We start from the raw sequence: 22059 nt of genomic DNA, 5'->3' as shown, positions 1-22059 counted from the left end.
TCACACTGTCCATTGTCATTACGTGTCTATACCACCGAAGTCTACACTTCTTTATAACATCTTCATGCTGGCTTCCTTCATATCCACTTCATTTCTGTACTATCACTTCTGGTCTTTTGATTCACAGTTCTGATGAATCTCATTTCTGTTGTCATCTTTGTTTAGTAGAGTACATGTCTCCAAACCACAGGTGAGAGCTGGTATAAAATAGGCAAATTTGGATGCAGAAGGTAGGGTGAGCTTCATTCCCACATTTTCTTACTGGCAAGAACATAAGCATACCAAACTTGAACGAGTATATTTGGACACTATAAGAGTAGCCTTCAAAAGGTGTGCTTTGACCTAAGCTCTCTAAGAAGAGCAAGTCTTGAGTACTTCACTTTCCAGGCTATTTCACTATCCTAAAGTACAGTACTCCTCTGATTTGACTGTAAGTCAGATTCTTTGCGATCCAGTTGAATATTTCCTGCTTGACCATGTTGAATTTTGAGATTATACTTCTGCAGTACTTGAACTTGAAAGCTGATTGTAATTTGGTTCCCTCCAAATAGATCTTTAAATTTGTTCCTCTTCTGTTCATAGTTATTTCCACTGCAGATGTGAACCAACTACACTCTTGGGGGAAAATTCCTGGATATACCTGTATTGGTGCAGTTCATATAGTTCAGGCACTAATGTGCAAAGCAAAATACAGAACTTCTTTATAACTGGTTCTTCTTAACTTCTTTTTAACTGGTTGATGTTTCCACTAACACCACCACTCAGAATCATCACTACTGATATTGCTAATATTAGAGTTGTAAACATCTATAAACCACCACAAACTCTCTGGCCCATTTCAGTCTTAGACTTCAACAGCCACCACAATCTTTGGAAATATGATTGTAATGATGCTTGTGGAGATCGACTGTTGAATGGGCATCTGATCTTAGACCCAAAAGAGAAAACAAATTTCCAGATCTGCAGGATGATAGAAAGAATACAATCCTAATCTTTGATTTGTGACCGAAGATGATAAGAGAGTTCTGCTCTCCGAGCCTAGAAAAGTTCTGTTAAATTTTCCACTTAGCCAGCACAGAACAGTCTTAATTGAAACTTGATGATTGAGATCCTTTTGGTAGTTCCTGTCAGCACCCCTGCTGGAATTTTACAGAGGTCGACTGGAAATTGTTTTCTATTGATCTCAGCCAAGTCATTAAATAAATTCCACCAGTAAGCTCCAATTACAAGAGATTTAATGGAGCAGTAATCTCAAAAACAAAGAAACACATTCCAAGAGGCTATCAAAAAGAGTACATCCAGGATGGAGTTCTGAAAGTAATGCACTACAGTATAGGAGAAATTTCTTGAATCTGAGAGACCAAAATAGTTGGTAAAATTTTTCAGAGCTTTAGTCCAAAGGAATAAAAGGAATAAAAGAAATGAGACAAAGGAAATAATGGATCTTCAACATTCCAGCCAAAAAGCTTGAAGCCTAATACATGAACTCGGATTAAGTGCTCCAGTAATAAGAGAACAGCCTGCAGTTCTCCTACTAAAATTGCAGTTCACATAGTCCCAGTTTCAAAAGTGTTAGGTGACAAAGGAAATACAGTACAAGGATGATCGCAAAAAATTGAAATGGTTGAAAGCAGAAAGTCTCTTTAACTTTTCTATTGCTATTCTTTTCTCTAAGGAAGATAAGGCCTTGCCGTAAAAGAAATCAAGACAGGGAAAGCCCCAGGATTTGATGGTATTCATCCTTAGTTCTTGGTTAACTGTGGCACAAACACTAAAAACAGGTTGGCTGGTTTCTTCTCCGACAACCTAATTATAGCCATTTCTCCACCTGAATATGAGCAATCTTGAAGCCAAGAAAGCCAATTAATGGGGTTGGAAGTTACCACCCAATAACACTGCTGCATGAATGCTATGAACAATTAGAAAAGGCTTCTTGATAACAGAATTGGTACCAAAACACTTCAAAATATTCCTATAGAACAAGCTGGTTTTAGTCCTCAGCAAAGCTGCATAGATCAAGTCCTTGCTTTATTGAAGCAAGTTTCCAAAGAGGTTCAAAATCTTCAACAGCATTTGTGGACTTAACTGCTGCATATAACACTGTATGAAGACAAGGCTTAACCTACAAACTTCTTTGCAACATCCCAACCTGTGGACAACATGCAGAGTAGTAGGACATTTCAAGTCTTTATGAACAATGACATTAGTAGAACAAGAAAATTGGACAACAGTCTATCTCAGGGCTCAGTTTTACCACTCCAACTGTTTCATCAATATACATGAGGCATTCCTGAAACAAAATCACAGAAGATTTTGTATGCTGATGATCGTATATTAACTGCCAAACAAGTCTATATAGCAGATTGAGAACTGTCTGACAGAACCTCTCTCATCTTGGAAATTACTTCTGCAAAAAGAGACTGAAATCTAATTTTTCTAAAATAGAAGTAATATGCTTTCACCTGAATAACCCCCTCTCTGACAAAAGCCTCAAGGTATTTTTTTAACTGACCCTACATAGCCACAGCAGAACACCAATCTGCAAATCACCCTAGGTAGAACTCCATCCTATAAGAATGACTTACCTAATGTTGCTGGTAAACTATAAACCAAAACATTATCATGAATAAGCTGTATGGTGCAACAAGGAGAACATTTATTACAACTCTTAAATGCTCTGGTAAAAGCCATCTTTTTTTTCTTATTTTTTTCCCCCAGTAGTTGAATATGATCCCCTTATCTGGCTGAACAGTCCATAAATGTAGGTTCAGGTGATACTCAGTTGAACGACTCAGTGAGATTGATATCTGGTACCATCAGATCCATGCCCACATATTGGCTACCTATTCTATGTTGTGATATCAAGCCTGCACTGCCAACAAGCTTTACATCAGGAATACAGGAAAGTAAATGGGGCAAAATATCACCTCCAGAGTGCAAATGTGGAGTGTCTCCGCAGACTATCTTACATACTGTCACAGAATATCCTTAACGATCCTACCACAGAGATATCAAAGATTTTCTGAGGGTCACCCCAGTGGATTACGATCTCAATTACAAAATGAATACAGGATATGAATCCATATTGGGCCCTCATGGAATGGGAAACAGAAATGAAGAGGAAGCATATATGCTAGATCTATGCATGAGAAACAACCTGATAGTGAGTAACACTTCGTTCAAGAAAAGGGACTCCCATAAAATCACAAGATATAGTTGGGATGATACAATAGGTACAGTAATAGATTATATTCTGATAGATCAAAATGTATGGAAAAATGTCTATGACGTTAAGGTCATTCCAAGTGAAGATCTTGGTGGAGACCATAGACTGTTGGTTGCAGTTATTGTAGAGGAAAGACCTCCCAAAGTCTGTAACAAAAGAGTCCCAAAAATAAAAACTTGGCGACTAACCGAGCCAAGTGTAAAGGAAGAATTCAGGGAAGGTGTCTGCAGGTTGTTGCCGAGAGAAGAACTGAAATTGGTAGATGAAGAATGGGATACTCTAAAGAAGCTTGTGGTTGGTACAGCAGAAAAAGTATGTGGACGACAGAGTCAAACAAGAAAACCTAAAGAAACTGCCTGGTGGAATGATGATATTAAAAAGGTTATCAATGACAGAAACTGTGCAAGAAGAACCTTATATCAAGCAAGAACGCGGGGAGATCAACATGAAATAGAGGAGAAGCTGTCACTTTACAGAAAGAAAAAATTACAGGTCCAACAGTTGGTTGTAGCTGAAAAGCAGAAATGCAAGGAAGATCTGGCTACCAAAATAACGCAGGATGGAAATAAAAAATTGCTATACAGTATTGTTAAGAATAGAAGAACTCAAAATGTATCTATCCAATCTGTAGAACTTCCTAATGGTGAGGTGACTAGGGATAAGACCAAAATATTACAGGAGTTCCAAAGGCACTTTGAAACTTTGCTGAACTGTTATAAAAATGTCACTCCATTAGACGACAACCGTATGATTTTGGCACCACAAATACCAGTAGTCTGACGTGGTTGGAAGTAGAGACAGCAATATCTAAGCTGAAAAACAACACATCAACTGGATCAGATGAATTAAGTGTTGAGATGATCAAAGCACTAGGAGAGGCAGGACAACAGTGGATGTACAGGGTACTAAATAGAATCTGGAAAGAGAATGTAATACCCAATGACTGGAAGCAAGGAATCATCATCCCATTATTGAAATAAGGTGATAGAAAGAAATGTACCAACTACAGAGGTATAATTCTGCTGTCACATGGCCTCAAAATCTACGAATCCATCCTTGAGAACAGGATTAGAAAATATGTTGAACCTACACTTGAGGAGGAACAACATGGATTTAGACCTCATAGATCAACTATAGACCTCATTTTTGCCACCAGAATGCTCAATGAGAAATACTGGGAGAAAGGTAAAACACTTATAACTGTTTTTCTGGACATCGAGAAAGCATATGACCATGTACCACGCAGGCATATATGGGAATGTTTGCGACATAAGAAAGTGCCTGATGACATCATGCACGAGTACAACAATTATATGATGAAACCAAGTGTTGTGTCCAGGTCCAGGATGGAAGGTCAGGTTGGTTTGAAACGAAGAGTGGAGTCCAGACAGGAAGTTGTCTTTCACCACTTCTCTTCATAATCATAATGGATGAAGTTTTAAAAGTGGTTAAGAGAAAGGATCCAACAACTAATGCCCTGATTTTTGCTGATGATGTAATGGTATGGGGTGAGACAGAAGCGGAAGTACAAACTAGACTAGATCTCTGGCATGAAGCTTTTACAACCTTACGTCTCAAAATCAGCAAAACGAAGACAGTTGGCTTGGTGATGAGTAAAAACTCTCCAACTGTTCATCTAAGAATTGGAGATATGGAGATGGATATTGTAGACAACTTCCAGTATTTACATAGTGTTCTGTCATCAGACAATACCATACATCAAGAGATTAGTAACAGAATACAGAAAGCTTCCAAATTCTATCACGCTGTACATCAAATACATTTCCGTTAGTTTCCAAGATCAGCTTGTACAAAAACCTATATTGACGTATGGCCTGGAAGCAGCAACACTTACTGGACCAACAAAGAGTCGTCTTCAGACAACAGAAATGAAGTTCCTCCGTTCTTGTCTACAAAAAACAAAAATGGATAAAATAAGGAATGTGGATATCCGACAACAGCTTGGATTGGAAAGAAGCTTGCTGGAGACTCCAGAAGTGAAGAGATTGCAATGGTATGGTCACACGAAAAGAATGAACCCTCACAGGACTCCTCGAACATACTTTGACCACAATGTTCCTGGGAAGAGACCAAGAGGAAGATCTCATGATGTTTGGGAAAAACAGATAATGAAGGACCTTGAAATTAGAGATGTGAACTGGTGTCGCATATATGAGCAGCATCTGTGGATGAATAGAACAAACTGGAGGAGGCTCGTACACAACCGCACCCAGCTTGCTGGAGTGAAGAAATGACGATGATGATGATGATGAGATTTAGCTTTTGTTTGGAAGGACTACGTCCTATTAAAGTAAATGTTAGGAAGCTTGTAAATGTATATATTATTATAACGTAAATCTGGACCGATTGCATGAGGTTACAGCTTGCTTTCATTTCATTTTATTCAGATTTTTAGCTGAGTGGTCAACGTCATTTTTTACGAGTCAATGTCCTGTTTTAGCCTCATATACTGTATTTTTGATGTGTTTTGCTTTGACGTTTGAGACACAGTGCACATCTCGGGGCTTAAAATGTAAATGTAAATAAGGATTTAAATTAAAGTCAGGAAGGACTAGATAAAAGTATTATTTATGGGAGCTCAAAGTGTACGGAAACATGCAGTCATGTTTTCTGGAATTTATTGCATGATGTGAATGAGAATATATGAGATGGTGGAGTCTGGATCCACAAAATTTGGTAGCATCATCTTCATGATTATTTGAATATTAAGATGAGTGTAAATTAGTGATTGATTCAAGAGTTCCTCGAACGCAGTTTCGTATCCAAGTTCCGAATATTAGAATCAGTTTTCTTTAAACTTTATTATTATTATTGATGCGATCTTCTCAAGTTGAAGACTAAGATATTTCAGTAACTTTCAGATGTTCAGATATGCTTGATTGTCTATGTGGTAATTTCTTAGTTTCAAGTTATGGTATTATTACAGAGTGGACCACTTTATTATTCATGATTTACTTTTCGAGCGTGAGTGCTTTCATTTGTGACCAGCGCAGTCTTGTTTCTTTTCATGGTCTTATGGCGACAATGGGATAGGAAAGGCCTAGGAATTGGAAAGAAGCAGCCGTGTCCTTAATTAAGGTACAGCCCCAACATTTGCGTGGTGTGAAAATGGGAAACCATGGAAAACCATCTTCAGGGCTGCCAACAGTGGGATTCGAACCCACTATCTCACGAATCCAAGCTCACAGCCGAGCGCCTCTAACTGCACGGCCAACTCGCCTGGTTCGATGTCATTTATATTTGTATCAGTTTTTGGCAACTTTAGGACATGTGATATTTGTTTTGGTGATTATGAGTAAGTGGATGCGTTCCTCATTTGAGAGGCCTGCATTTTCATGATTGTGTGACTTGCCTCGGGTAGACTCTTGAGCAGTGTGTGAAGGGGAGGACCCTGTGTTTTTTTTATTTGCTGCATTATTTTGGGAGACTGAATCTCCGCTTTTGAGTCATTCCACCGTGTGTTGGCGAGGGAGATATGTGTGTCTACCGAGGAGAGTTTTATTTTAGTGGCTTGTACTTCGTGATGATTTTATTGATTTTGTCCATGTCACTACGGTTGTTGCAGTAGACGAGATTTGTATATCACGACGTTTGTTTGGATTTTCTTTTATGATATAACCATGCTGAGGAATATTTGTGTCATGAAATCTATTTCAGGAACCAACATTGAATTATGTGTTGCAAGTTGAAGCCTACTCTGTTATTTTTATGAATTTGTGTAGAGTAATTTATTTCAGGAATCCACGTTGATTAGTGCGCGCCAGTGTAAAGTCCACTAGTTGATTGATTTTGTGTCATATAACTTATTTCAGGAACCTACGTTGAATAGGAAGTGTTGCTTAAAGTGTAAATTTATTTCCTTATATTTCCATTGACACTTTGAGTGAGTGAGAATTGCGTAAATGCAGCATGCTTTTCTTGGAGAGCCCTGTATTTTGTTGTGCTCATGAGGTTGCTCATTATTTAGGTGTATATATTTGTGCGTAGGATGTTTCACCAATCAGCGTGTTATATATTGTACAGTTACATTAGTTTTTGTCTCCCCGTTGCACATTAAATCTGTCTTTTCTTAAGGTTAGGGAGCCCGACTGCAATGTCAAGTGTGCAGGAAAGGGGAAATATACTCATCTACAGTTGAAAGTGTAAAAAAAAAAAAAAAAGAAAGCCAGGAGCGTGGTGCGAGCACACTAGCCAAAGTATGCTGTATCCTTGAGATTCCATGGCATGTTCAGCATGGAATCTAGTCTCTTGTAGGGCTACAACACTGATGTTCTTGACATTCAGGACGTAAAGTGTGAGTTTAACTTTCCCAGTTTTGATCAGGGAGTTTATACTAATCGTTATTTATTTAACAAACACATTCGACTTTGCCACTTCATGAGCTTGTTTTCATAAATTTAATATTTTGTGAACATTTTTAAGGTCATTAACATTAATTTCCACCCATAAAGAGAAAAAACACTGTTACATTTTTCCTGTTTAACACTGCATTACACTGCCCAAAAAGAAACCAGCACCATTGAATGAAGAATCCTTTCAAATGTCTTTTTACCATTTATAACACATTTTTCAATTCACCATACCAGTCACCGCCATGGCTGCAATGACAGCTCCCATCCTTACAGGCATGTTCTCACTCCTCCAGTATGGCTTCTCAGAGTTGGAGTAAATCTTCTGGTGCAGAAACTGAATTGTACACAACTTCCCAGTAAGTCCCATACATGCTCTATGGGTTTCAGGTCTGAACTACATGCTGGCTAGTCCTTTCTGTGAATCCCCACCTCTTGGAGTAAGTTGATGACATGTTGTGCACCATAGGGAAGGGCATTATTCTGTATATATTGTTATAAAGTTGTCCCCAATGAAAGACTCAAAAGGTACGTGGTCACTAAGAATTTCCTCACATTGCAACTGGTATTGAGAGAGCTCCGCCCAATGAATACCAGGTCCGTTTTTCTCTTGCATATTAATTCCACCCCACACTATGATGAACACTCCATGGATGCTCTAGGAGAGAAGGTACACAAAGAATAGCTCTCTCCAGGCCTTCTTCACGCGCTCTTCTGTCCATCTGGATAACGTCCAGTAGGCATGTCGATGAGCGAATTAAAGTCTTGCAGCATAGTGCTGCTGTGTCAGCAGAGGTCCTGTGACATGCCTTCTTGACTGCAAGTTGAATTCCTTCAGATGTCTCCTGACTGTCCACACACTAACCTCCATTCGACAAGCTTCAGTGAGTGGATTCTGGACTTAGGCAGCAGTCATATACCAATCCTGAAATACCTGCAGCTTTATAAAGTGGAAATCTCTGTCAGTTGTGGCTCTGCTAGCCTTCTGACATAGGAATTTGTTTTTCTAAAGCATCTCAGAGCTCTGTAAATACTTACAATTGATGCCCCAAGTCTCTCAGTGACATAACAATAAGATCGTCCAACAGCTCTTGTAGAGTCAAACAATGAACAAAACACGTCTCGTTTTTGGCAGACTTCAAAAACAACCCATTCCCCTAACAGATGGTACAGTGAACAGTACAGATGAATACAGATGTGCAAGAGATAACAATAATAATCCCTCCTAAGTTCATCAAATGTGCTGAGATTCTGTAAATGTTTATTGGGGTAGTTTTTAGACCAACTTACTGTTTCAGAATGTTTCTGCAACATCATAAAATTATAAAACTACAGTACTTTAAAGTTTAATACAGAAGACTTTAAGTCATAGCATTTAGTTACACAATAACTGTCCTCTAGTGTTCCACTTTTCTCGTACCACATTGTAGGCTATATGAAACTTTGATATAGATGTTGATTCCCAATGGGAACATGAAATATTTGTCCTGAATGAGTAAATTTATAATACCAATATAACGGTCCGTTATTGGACATTATAAATTTTCCAGCTAACTCATTCTTGGTTGACTGCGTTTCGCCCTCATATGCTAAGTTCGGCTCATCAGTTGGTCCTTAGCACACCTACCAAGATGCAAGGCTAGCGCATACGTGGAGGCCACTGCATAGGCTACTTGAAGCCACCAGCAGTGCCAATGCACTATGAGAGACTATGTCTCACTTCCAAAAATTGATGCCTGCCTGGCCATCAGATGATATAGATGTTGATTCCCAAAGGGAACATGAAATATTTGTCCTGAATTAGTAAATTTATAATACCAATATAATGGTCTGTTATTGGACATTATACATTTTCCAGCTAACTAATTTTTGGTTGCCTGCGTTTCACCCTCATGTGCTAAGTTGTGCTCATCAGTTGGTCCTTAGCACACCTACCAAGACACAAGGCTAGTGCATACTGTGGAGGCCACTGCATAGGCTACTTGAAGCCACCAGCAGTGCCAATGCACTATGAGAGACTATGTCTCACTTCCAAAAATTGATGCCTGCCTGGCCCTTAGATGATATATGCGTCTTCATAGGTGAGCTAAGGACCAACTGATGAGCCCAACTTAGCACATGAGGGCGAAACGCAGCCAACCAAGAATCAGTTAGCTGGAAAATTTATAATGTCCAATAACGGACCATTATATTGGTATTATAAATTTACTCATTCAGGACAAATATTTCATGTTTCCATTGGGAATCAACATCTATATCATCTGATGGCCAGGCAGGCATCAATTTTTGGAAGTGAGACATAGTTTCTCATAGTGCACTGGCACTGCTGGTGGCTTCAAGTAGCCTATGCAGTGGCCTCCACGGTATGCACTAGCCTTGCGTCTTGGTAGGTGTGCTAAGAACCAACTCCAATAACGGACCATTATGTTGGTATTATATATGAAACTTTCGACGGTATTTGTGAAAATCAACTTCAAAAAATTTAAACAAAACAGTGATATTCATTCAAACTCCACAAGAGAAAAATACAGTATTTACCAAAATCAAATGTAATTTTAGTGCTAGGAGTGTCTGAGGACATGTTCGGGTCGCGGGGTGCAACTCTTGAAACTCCAACGAGGGTTGATGGCATCTGCCTTCTATGGGATCTGTGTGTTTTTTGTAGTGGAGGATAGTGTTGTGCATGTGGTGTGTGAGTTACAGAAAAGTTGGGGACAGTACAAACACCCCATCTCTGAGCCAGGGGAAAAAACCATTTAAGGTTAAAACCTCCGATCTGGCTAGAAATCAAACGCGGGGCCCTCTAAACTGACAGCAACTACACTGACCATTCAGCCAGGCATCAAACGTAACACCACTATGCTTCAGAACAGTGTGTATTTTCAGGAACATGCTCGTTTACCAGACTGCACTAAAAATAATTGGTAACTTTTTAAAAGAATTTTTTTTGCTAATTGCTTTACGTCGCACCGACACAGATAGGTCTTATGGCGATGATGGGATAGGGAAGGCCTAGGAAGCGGCCGTGGCCTTAATTAAGGTACAGCCCCAGCAATTGCCTGGTGTGAACATGGGAAACCATGGAAAACCATCTTCAGGACTCAAAAATATAAAGGAAGCTTCCACCTAATCAATACTTTATTTAGTTAGTTATTTATTTTACTGGTGCAACTCTTGAAACTCCAACGAGGGTGGATGGCATCTGCTGTCTATGGGTTTCGTTAGTTATTTAGTTATTAATTTACTGAATAAAGTATTGATTAGGTGAAAGCTTCCTATCTTTATATTTGTATCAAATATCAATACAGACATGAAACTAATAGATTGTGATATCTTCAGGGCTGCCGACAATGGGATTTGAACCCGCTATCTCCCGGATGCAGGCTCACAGCTGCGCGACTAACTGCATGGCCAACTCGCCTGGTTTTTTCTTTAAAAGAAACTAAAGGATCATCTTTTAAGTTATTTATTTTATTTAGTGAAAGAATATGCAGATTCTAAAATGTGTAAGCCTTGAAGTACATTGTATAATCTATTGATCACCAAGTGATTTGGCCATGTGGTTAAGGGTGCACAGCTATGAGCTTGCATTTGGGAAATAGAGGGTTCAACCCCCACTGTCAGCAGCCGCTATGGCCGCTTCCTTCCCACTCCTAGCCCTTTCCTATCCCATCATCCCCATAAGAACTATTGGTGTCAGTGTACCGTAAAGCAACTTATATTCAATCAATCAATCAATATTGATCTGCATTTAGGGCAGTCGCCCAGGTGGCAGATTCCCTATCTGTTGCTTTCCTAGCCTTTTCCGAAATGATTTCAAAGAAATTGGAAATTTATTGAACATCTCCCTTGGTAAGTTATTCCAATCCCTAACTCCCCTTCCTATAAATGAATATTTACCCCAGTTTGTCCTCTTGAATTCCAACTTTATCTTCATATTGTGATCTTTTCTACTTTTATAGACGCCATTCAAACCTATTCGTCTACTAATGTCATTCCACGCCATCTCTCCGCTGACAGCTCGGAACATACCACTTAGTCGAGCAGCTCTTCTTCTTTCTCTCAATTCTTCCCAACCCAAACATTGCAACATTTTTGTAACGCTACTTTTTTGTCGGAAGTCACCCAGAACAAATCGAGCTGCTTTTCTTTGGATTTTTTCCAGTTCTTGAATCAGGTAATCCTGGTGAGGGTCCCATACACTGGAACCATACTCTAGTTGGGGTCTTACCAGAGACTTATATGCTCTCTCCTTTACATCCTTACTACAACCCCTAAACACCCTCATAACCATGTGCAGAGATCGGTACCCTTTATTTACAATCCCATTTATGTGATTACCCCAGTGAAGATCTTTCCTTATATTAACACCTAGATACTTACAATGATCCCTAAAAGGAACTTTCACCCCATCAACGCAGTAATTAAAACTGAGAGGACTTTTCCTATTTGTGAAACTCACAACCTGACTTTTAGCCCCGTTTATCAACATACCATTGCCTGCTGTCCATCTCACAATATTTTCGAGGTCACGTTGCAGTTGCTCACAATCTTGTAACTTATTTATCACTCTATAGAGAATAACATCATCCGCAAAAAGCCTTACCTCCGATTCCACTCCTTTACTCATATCATTTATATATATAAGAAAACATAAAGGTCCGATAACACTGCCCTGAGGAACTCCCCTCTCAACTATTACAGGGTCAGACAAAGCTTCACCTACTCTAACTCTCTGAGATCTATTTTCTAGAAATATAGCAACCCATTCAGTCACTCTTTTGTCTAGTCCAATTGCACTCATTTTTGCCAGTAGTCTCCCATGATCCACCCTATCAAATGCTTTAGACATGTCAATCGCGATACAGTCCATTTGACCTCCAGAATCCAAGATATCTGCTATATCTTGCTGGAATCCTACAAGTTGAGCTTCAGTGGAATAACCTTTCCTAAAACCGAATTGCCTTCTATCGAACCAGTTATTAATTTCACAAACATGTCTAATATAATCAGAAAGAATGCCTTCCCAAAGCTTACATACAATGCGTGTCAAACTTACTGGCCTGTAATTTTCAGCTTTATGTCTATCACCCTTTCCTTTATACACAGGGTCTACTATAGCAACTCTCCATTCATCTGGTATAGCTCCTTCGGCCAAACAATAATCAAATAAGCACTTCAGATATGGTACTATATCCCAACCCATTGTCTTTAGTATATCCCCAGAAATCTGATCAATTCCAGCCGCTTTTCTAGTTTTCAACTTTTGTATCTTATTGTAAATGTCATTGTTATCATACGTAAATTTTATTACTTCTTTGGCCTTAGTCTCTTCCTCTATCTCGACATTATCCTTGTAACCAACAATCTTTACATACTGCTGACTGAATACTTCTGCCTTTTGAAGATCCTCACATACACACTCCCCTTGTTCATTAATTATTCCTGGAATGTCCTTCTTGGAACCTGTTTCTGCCTTAAAATACCTATACATACCCTTCCATTTTTCACTAAAATTTGTATGACTGCCAATTATGCTTGCCATCATGTTATCCTTAGCTGCCTTCTTTGCTAGATTCAATTTTCTAGTAAGTTCCTTCAATTTCTCCTTACTTCCACAGCCATTTCTAACTCTATTTCTTTCCAGTCTGCACCTCCTTCTTAGTCTCTTTATTTCTCTATTATAATAAGGTGGGTCTTTACCATTCCTTACCACCCTTAAAGGTACAAACCTGTTTTCGCATTCCTCAACAATTTCTTTAAACCCATCCCAGAGTCTGTTTACATTTTTATTTACCGTTTTCCACCGATCATAGTTACCTTTTAGAAACTGCCTCATACCTGCTTTATCAGCCATATGGTACTGCCTAACAGTCCTACTTTTAAGACCTTCCTTTCTATCACATTTATTTTTAACTACCACAAAAACAACTTCATGATCACTAATACCATCTATTACTTCAGTTTCCCTATAGAGCTCATCTGGTTTTATCAGCACCACATCCAAAATATTTTTCCCTCTGGTTGGTTCCATCACTTTCTGAATCAGCTGTCCTTCCCATATTAACTTATTTGCCATTTGTTGGTCATGCTTCCTGTCGTTCGCATTTCCTTCCCAATTGACATCTGGCAAATTCAGATCTCCCGCTACAATCACATTTCTTTCCATGGCGTTTCCCACATAGCTGACTATCCTATCAAATAATTCCGAATCCGCATCAGTGCTACCCTTTCCCGATCTGTACACTCCAAATATATCAAGTTGCCTATTATCTTTAGAAATGAGCCTTACACCTAGAATTTCATGTGTCTCATCTTTAACTTTTTCGTAGCTTACAAATTCTTCTTTCACCAGAATGAAAACTCCCCCTCCCACCTTTCCTATCCTATCTCTACGATACACACTCCAGTGCCGTGAGAAAATTTCTGCATCCATTATATCATTTCTCAGCCATGATTCAACTCCTATTACAATATCTGGTAAATATATATCTATTAAATTACTTAATTCTATTGCTTTCTTTACAATACTTCTACAGTTCAACACTAACAATTTTATGTCATCCCTACTTGATTTCCAGTTCCCTGTTCCCTTATCACCGCTCCCTAGGCCATCCCGTTTCCCTGAATGTACCTCCCTATTACCCTTCCAAACAAATTTCCTAACTTATACGTACCACTGCGGTTTAAATGAAGGCCATCCGAGCGCAGATCCCTTTCTCCTACCCACCCATTAGGATCTAGAAATTTTACTCCCAGTTTCCCACATACCCACTCCATAGTCTCATTTAAATCCCCAATCACTCTCCAGTCAGTATCCCTCCTACACAGTATTCCACTAATAACAATCTCCGCTTTCTTAAACTTCACCCGTGCTGCATTTACCAGATCCCACACATCTCCAACTATGCTGGTACTTATATCAGCTTGCCTTACGTTGTTGGTACCAATGTGAAACACTACCACCTTCTCCTTCCCCTCCTCCCTCTCTTCTACTTTCCTCAACATCTGCCTCAACCTAATTCCTGGATAACATTCTACCCTGGTTCCCTTTCCTCCACACACTTTCCCCACGTGTCTAACGATGGAATCCCCCATGACCACAGCCTCAACCCTACCCACCTCATTTGATCCCCTCCCCTCCTGGTCAGCCCTATCTTTCCTGATAGCTGCAGAAGCTACTTCCTCCTCCCTTTTCTCCTTCCCATGACCCTGTTCCACCTGTCTTTTCCTATCCTCTACTCTACATTTCCCTTTCCTACCTTTTCCCTTCCTCCTACTTCCACGCATCTCAGCAACAGTTCCCTGTCCCTCATCTTCCCTCTGTTGTTCTACCTGGAGTGACTCGTACCAATTTCGCACAGACACCTGTCCTGAATTCTGATCCTGAATAGAGCCCTTGGCCTGCAATCTCCTTCCCCTTAGAACATTAGACCACCTGTCTTCTACAACTCCTCCCTTTCCTTCCCCTCCCTCTTGTACACCTACTGTAACCTGTACATTGTTTGAGGGAGTCCTATCTTCCTTCCCGTCTTCTGTGAGAATCCTAATTATCTCCCTCAAACTTTCCAACTCCTCCCTCATACCCCTCAATGCCTCACCACACCCACAATAAGTACACTCGCGCTCCTTAGCCATTCTTTACGGATTTTAAAATTTTAAATTAAAAAATAAAGTAACTTATTTGCAAAAAAATAAATGAACGGAGGGATATATTGTCTGGGATAGTACACAACAATAAGGTAATTAATATACGACTACACTACAATACTACTTAGTCGTGCTCTATTATTTTTTTTAAAATCCTACAACCCCTAGTGATCTAGTGATCAGGCATATAATTGACTATTAATGTAATTCTGATATTTCCTCACTGTGTAAATTTGTATTTACATGTACAGTTTCATAGGAAATCAATTTACATTTAAAAAGAAATTCATAGTAGGCTACACTGCTAAAACTACATCTTTGAATTATGTGCTGAGGTTTCTTCATAGTGGTCTACTTTGTTCATTTGCAGTATTACTATTCTAACTGTAGGAAATTTTGTTCAATAGATCAAAGAAAAAGAAAATTATTACAGTACAGTAACCTACTTAACAAACTTGACATTTCATCAAATTAAGTTTGCTATTAAATTAATGTTTGATTAAAGATCAAATGTCTCATCTTATAAATTGCACACAGTTGAGAAGAACCTCAAACTATGGCTAATTATTTATTATTATTATTATTATTATTATTATTATTAATATATACCGGTAATAAAAGAAATCGGAAAATTATTGAACATTTCCCTTGGTAAGTTATTCCAATCTCTAACTCCCCTTCCTATATTAGCTTTGACCATATGAAAGTGACCAAGGTATGAGTGATTCTAGTAACACCGTTCCTTATGCAGCCAGTCCCTGCTATGAATGGTGTGAAAATATCGCTCATAGGGTCGGTTGGTGCATGCATTTCAGTGGACTTGGCAGAGTGATATGTAATAGCAACTTCTGACTCAGTGAGGAAAGCAATGGGAAACTATCTCACTCCTCATTTCCCTAGTATGCCTCTTCTGTGACACCTAGGCTATCTATGGCAGCTGTTGGTGGAGCTGTAGAGGATCAAACGAGCCTTTGGGCTGAATACCCAACATACATATAATAATAATAATAATAATAATAATAATAATAATAATAATAATAATAATAATAATAATCCCACTACCCAAAAAGAACAAAGTCCACGGTGGACTTGAAAATGAAAAACCGTGAACTATGAAAAATTAATTAAAGACAGACAACGAAAAAGATCTGAAATATGGAGTGAGTTTTATTGCACTGATGCTATGACAACCAATGATGGAAGCAAGCTAACTTTAACCTCAGACATATTATAACAAGGTTTGCTACTCATGGGTTCCGTTACAAGATATGTGCGAACAAACGATTTCACGAACCCGGACAAACGTGTGTGTGAAAGATGTAACCTCCAACGTGACAGGTATCATGCTATGTACTGTGTACTTGGAACAGAATCTTTGACAAAATTCTGTTCTTCCATGTAAATTTTTGCACACTGTGCGCATTTTCTATTAATAATAAATCATTTTTTACATATGTGTGTTGTTTCACCTTAATAAAAATGTTCACACCTCTGTAGAACAGAGAAATTTAGGAACAAAAATGTTCATAATATACTTCCATGACAAAGTAGGTACCACAACATTCAAAGCGCCTTTGCTCAGACCCTTAGCCACACTGTTCATGAGGAGGTACTTGGTCTATCAGTTAATGTGAACACCCAAAGGGTTTGTAAGATGCATTCGTGAACATAACAGCTTTCATTACTGTTCCTACTATTTAGTTCAAGTCCAATGACAAGCAGCCAAGTGAAGTCAATTAAGAAAATAAGATGATATACAAACCTACCAATACTGTATATCGCCAGAAGTGTAGTACTGCAAACACTGAATTTATCGGCTTGTTAATCGGGGCACGGGGAACAATACCTAAGTACTTTCTGGCAACGTTTCAATGTAGATTTGTCCCTGATCCAGACTGTAGTCTTGACAGCCTTGAAAGGATCACTGTCCTTACTCTGAAATCGTTAATATTCATAGTACTACCAGCTACACCCAAAAAATATATGATGTGATTCTGTAACAGTTTGAAACTGTTTAAGATCTTTTTTAATAACTGTTAGGTTCTTCATTCTCCCAAAACTAATTTTGAATAAATAAATTTGTAAACGCCTGCAAAAACATATGGTAGCTTTTTCAAGTATAATTAAATTTAATTAAGTTGTTTCTTTCCCAGATATAATTCTGTTACCATACCGTATGTTTTCTTTTTCCAGGTACCATAGTTTATAAGTTTATTTATTCAAAATCATTTTCGGTAGACTGAAGAGCCTAGCAGTTATAAATGAACGGAGTTAAAACTCATGTTGGTGGTCCTTATCAATATGTTACTGTGGGTATCTTACCGTCTCTGGCATCTGTCTGGTGGCTGTTGATGTTGCCTTTTATATCCTCTTAGGTTTGCTATGATTAGCATTGAATACCCATGTTATATTTTATGAATGATCAGACATCACAAAAAATAAATGTTTAAGATCTTGCAAAAATGACTTCAGTGGACTCAGAATACTTAGTCATCTCTAACATCCTCCTCCTGGCAGGAAGTGTGCATTCATCTTACAAATAAATGTTACCGGTATATATTGAAATAAATCATGGATGAGGAATAAGAAGCACGGCAAGACAAAAAATAAAGAAAAAGAAGAAATGTAGGCTGATAGTCAGAATTTCCAAGGGTCAGAAAGGTACTAATAACATCCTGCAACAGATATCAGAGATCTCCTAAAAATCCTCTAGGTGATTATAAACTGCACCTAAAATAATGTTATCCTTTTTAAGTAAGTCATACCTCAACATGAATGTTACCGTTCCCGTAAGGACGTAAATTGATTTGTAGGTTCTCCTATTAGACAAAACGTCAATAATTCTCCAAATGACAATTTAAAAAAATGTTCAAAATGACGTTCGTAGAGTTAAAGACAATATTCACGAGTTTACTATTTATGGAATAAACTGATTCATTTAATTACTTACATGAAGACACTTGGCGTAAAGTAAATATACAAATACTATGCTGGTAAAATACAGCGAAATTCGTGTAACTACACTTGAATTATCAAAATAGAGACTACAGTTTCCAGCTAAGCCGTGCGACGACCACTTGAGTGGAACACGGGATAAACTCAGAGTCACTGACTCAATCATTTCATCAATAAGAACACCAAATATACCCATGATGACTTTTATTCAGACAACTTAACTAAATTGAACTCCATTTGTATACATTGGAGTATCCATGCGACGATTATCAATCGTATAAACAACTGCCTGATGATCATTGCAGCCAAGATTGACCATTACAGATCCTATTTTTCTAATCTGACCCAAAGTAGGTTTTCCAAATCAACACAGAATATCTAAATAATACTATAGTTCTTAATATTAAAAGAATGTTATAGAATTGTATACAATCCGTATAAATACAGTTTTCTCAAAAAATCTACGCGTGGTCGTTGACATTTTCTTCGTCATGTTGGTGGTCTTTATCAATATGTCACTGTGGATATCGCACCGGCACCGGCATCTGTCTTGACGGCTGGTGAAGTTGACTTTTATATCCTCTTTGGCAACTCTTTGGTTTGCTTTGTGTAGCATTGAATACCCATGTCATGTTTTGTGAAGGATGACAAGCTGAAAAAGAACTAACGTACGTGAAAAATCTGGATGCAGTTGTATTTTTAACTGTGACAGTTTGTGTTGGAATGATGCCCAAAATACTTGGTTCAAACCATGCAATGCATACTAACCTTATTCATTCAGTAATTTATTTTATTTTTTATAATTTCAGGTTAGAAGGTGTAAGCTGTATTTGCGTGATAAATCAACATGATACTGTAAATCCGCAACAGCGTTAAGTACGTGCTCTAAGTTTGAGTAAATTTTGTTGTGTTAAAACTTTGGTACTAGTAGGCTAGAAATGGACGTGATGGGTTCTGGTGATCAAAGGTGGTGCCATGTGAGGAAAATTCTTGAGAGAAATGGCCCATTCTGTCACCCAGACTTTGAGCCATCCCCGGACACACTGTCCTTTTTGATGGAAACTTGTAAGATTTTAGTCATTGGAGCTGGGGGATTAGGTTGTGAATTACTCAAAGATCTTGCTCTCATGGGGTTTAAAGATATTCATGTTATTGATATGGATACCATTGAATTGTCTAATCTTAATAGACAATTTCTGTTCAGAAGAAAAGATATTGGAATGGCAAAAGCAGAAGTCGCTGCTAACTTTATCAATGCAAGAATTCCAGGCACTCGAGTTATTCCACATTTCTGCAAAATTCAAGAATTTGATGAATCGTTCTATCGGCAGTTTCATATTGTTGTTTGTGGCCTAGATTCTATAGTTGCTCGTCGTTGGATTAATGGGATGTTAATATCAATGTTGAATTATGAGGATGGTGTTTTGGATCAAACTTCGGTGATACCAATGATTGATGGAGGAACTGAAGGTTTTAAAGGCAATGCACGAGTAATCCTTCCTGGTATGTCAGCTTGCATTGATTGTACATTAGACCTTTTTCCACCACAAGTTACATATCCTCTTTGTACCATTGCAAATACACCTCGTCTACCCGAACATTGTATTGAATATGTTAAAGTGATACAGTGGCCTAAAGAAAATCCATGGGGAGTCAGTATTGATGGTGATGATCCAAATCATATCAATTGGATTTATGAGAAGGCAATGGAGAGAGCATCTCAGTTTTCAATTCTTGGTGTGACATACAGATTAGTTCAAGGAGTAGTAAAAAATATTATTCCTGCTGTAGCATCTACCAATGCTGTAATTGCTGCAGTTTGTGCTACAGAAGCATTTAAACTTGCAACAAGTTGCTGTATGCCTCTTAACAACTATATGGTATTCAATGATGTTGAAGGAATTTACTCATATACATATGAAGCTGAGCGAAAAGAAGATTGCCTTGCTTGTAGTCAGATACCAAAATCAGTGGAAATTTCAGGAAATTCAAAGCTGCAAGCATTAATCTCTCATCTTTGTGAAGATGCATCATTTCAAATGAAGAGCCCAGGAATTACAGCCGTTGTTGATGGTAAATCAAAGACCCTGTATATGGCTACAGTGGCCAGCATTGAAGAGAGAACTCGGGATAACCTTAAGAAGAGTTTGATCGAGCTTGGTTTGAATGATGGTGATAAGCTGATGGTAGCAGATGTCACTACCCCTAATACTATAATGCTTCAACTGAAGTATATACAAGAACCTGATGTAGAAATGAGTGTTTCTGTTTGAAAATAGAATCTTAGAATTTATGTAAACCTTTTTCATTTGATGTACCAACACATATAAGAATACTGTTGATATCATTTTGTATTAGTAAATAAAGATATTTACAGATCTAATTTTGTTTAGTGTTTGTTAATCTAATTTGAAGCAACATAAAATATGAAACAATATTTTGCATTATTGTTTGTTGTGTGTATTGTGATTGAAACAAAACAAGATTCATATACAGAAATAACAAAAAGGATAGTTTGCTCACTCTCAACATTTAGAACTTCCTAATTTTTCATAAGTTGCTAGTAATTTCCACTTTTGCAAAAAAAAAAAAAGTCTGTCTGTAAATAGCCTAGAGCCTACTCTTTTGTTTTCAAAATTATCATTAGAAAAAGCTGGACATAAACAATCTCTTATTTGTTTTGCAGTTTTAAGGTTATGTGTGGACATGTCTATATCGTTTCTGCAATATGTTTAACTTATCTTTTTCAGGTTATAGGCCCTATTTTATAGGTACATAAAGTTGTGTGTTCATCTTTTTATATTGTAAAAGTATTTCTGTGAGGCTGTAACCACAGTGAATAGCAGTTTGTTTCAAAGATGGTTTTTAAATGCTGTACTTGTATAGTGGTCATACTACCTTTTATACCATCACAAATTCACCTTGCCTACCCGAACATTGTATTAAAGTTGTGTGTAGGTCTTTTGTACGTTGTATGAGGTATTTCTGTGAGCCTGTAACCACAAAGATAGCAGTTTGTTTCAAAGATTTGTTTTCAGTGCTGTACTGAATGGAATGTATGGAATATGTGTAAGTGATACAGTGAGGAAAGTAATACATTGACAAAGAAGGCTGATGTTTATCAATAATCTTCTCCATATAACAATAATTAATATTCCAGTCCTTGAAATCATCATAGAACTTGAGGAATCGCACCCAAACCACAACACACCTTTCGCTATACTATGCTCTTTTGTTGCTAAGGTAGACTTTATGCATGTGTGTGGATTTTTTATCACAATTGGTAAGGGGGTTTGGCTTTGTTTGGTTTGGATTTTTTTTATTGTGCTGCAGTTGTTAATGATTCTTATCTGTGTTTAATTCTGGGAGTAACTCCATATTGTATAGGCCTACATTTCAGCCAGTGGTAGTCACTATATACCGAGCGTGTTGGTCATGCAGTTAGAGTCGCATAGCTGCGAACTTGCATTCGGGAGATAGTGGGTTCGAACCCCACTGTCAGCAACCCTGAACATGATTTTCCATTTGCACACCAGGCAAATGCTGGGGCTGTACCTTAATTAAGGCCACAGTCGCTTCCCACTCCTAGCATTTTCCTATCCAGTCGTCACCATGAGACCTATCTGTGTTGATGCGATGTAAAGCAAAATTGTTTATAAAAAAAGAAAAATTTAAAAAAAAGATGATGTCACTAATGGTGCGAATGGCATGGAAAATGTCACACAGTTTATAAAATAAATAGGCCTATATACCTAGGAGAATAATGGACTCTGTTATGGAGGGTAAGAGAAGTAGAGGTAGACCAAGACGATGATGGTTAGACTCGGTTTCTAACGATTTAAAGATAAGATAACACTA

At 38.1% G+C, this 22059-nt stretch overlaps 2 protein-coding genes across 6 annotated transcripts in view; one reads left to right on the top strand and one right to left on the bottom strand.

The window, feature by feature from the left end:
- Positions 1–18432, bottom strand: part of LOC136864116 (uncharacterized) — a 97492-nt gene extending 79060 nt beyond the window's left edge. For all 5 annotated transcript variants that reach the window (XM_068225856.1, XM_067140714.2, XM_067140723.2 and 2 more), the window contains exon 1: positions 18197–18432. In XM_068225856.1, coding sequence (XP_068081957.1) covers positions 18197–18397 — 201 coding nt within the window. In that variant the 5' untranslated portion in view covers positions 18398–18432. The remainder of the gene's footprint in view (positions 1–18196) is intronic.
- Positions 18433–18792: 360 nt separating this feature from the next.
- Uba3 (Ubiquitin-like activating enzyme 3) lies at positions 18793–21091 on the top strand. Its single transcript, XM_067140700.2, has 2 exons — positions 18793–18869; positions 19011–21091. The coding sequence occupies exon 2, from the start codon at positions 19140–19142 to the stop codon at positions 20472–20474; it is 1335 nt and encodes a 444-aa protein (XP_066996801.2). The 5' UTR covers positions 18793–18869; positions 19011–19139; the 3' UTR covers positions 20475–21091.
- The last annotated feature ends 968 nt before the right edge of the window (positions 21092–22059 follow it).

Source organism: Anabrus simplex, chromosome 1 (genome assembly GCF_040414725.1).
Source record: "Anabrus simplex isolate iqAnaSimp1 chromosome 1, ASM4041472v1, whole genome shotgun sequence".
Lineage (NCBI taxonomy): Eukaryota > Metazoa > Arthropoda > Insecta > Orthoptera > Tettigoniidae > Anabrus > Anabrus simplex.
The sequence above is the reverse complement of the archived record's forward strand: the minus strand, read 5'-3'. Positions and strand labels throughout refer to the sequence as shown.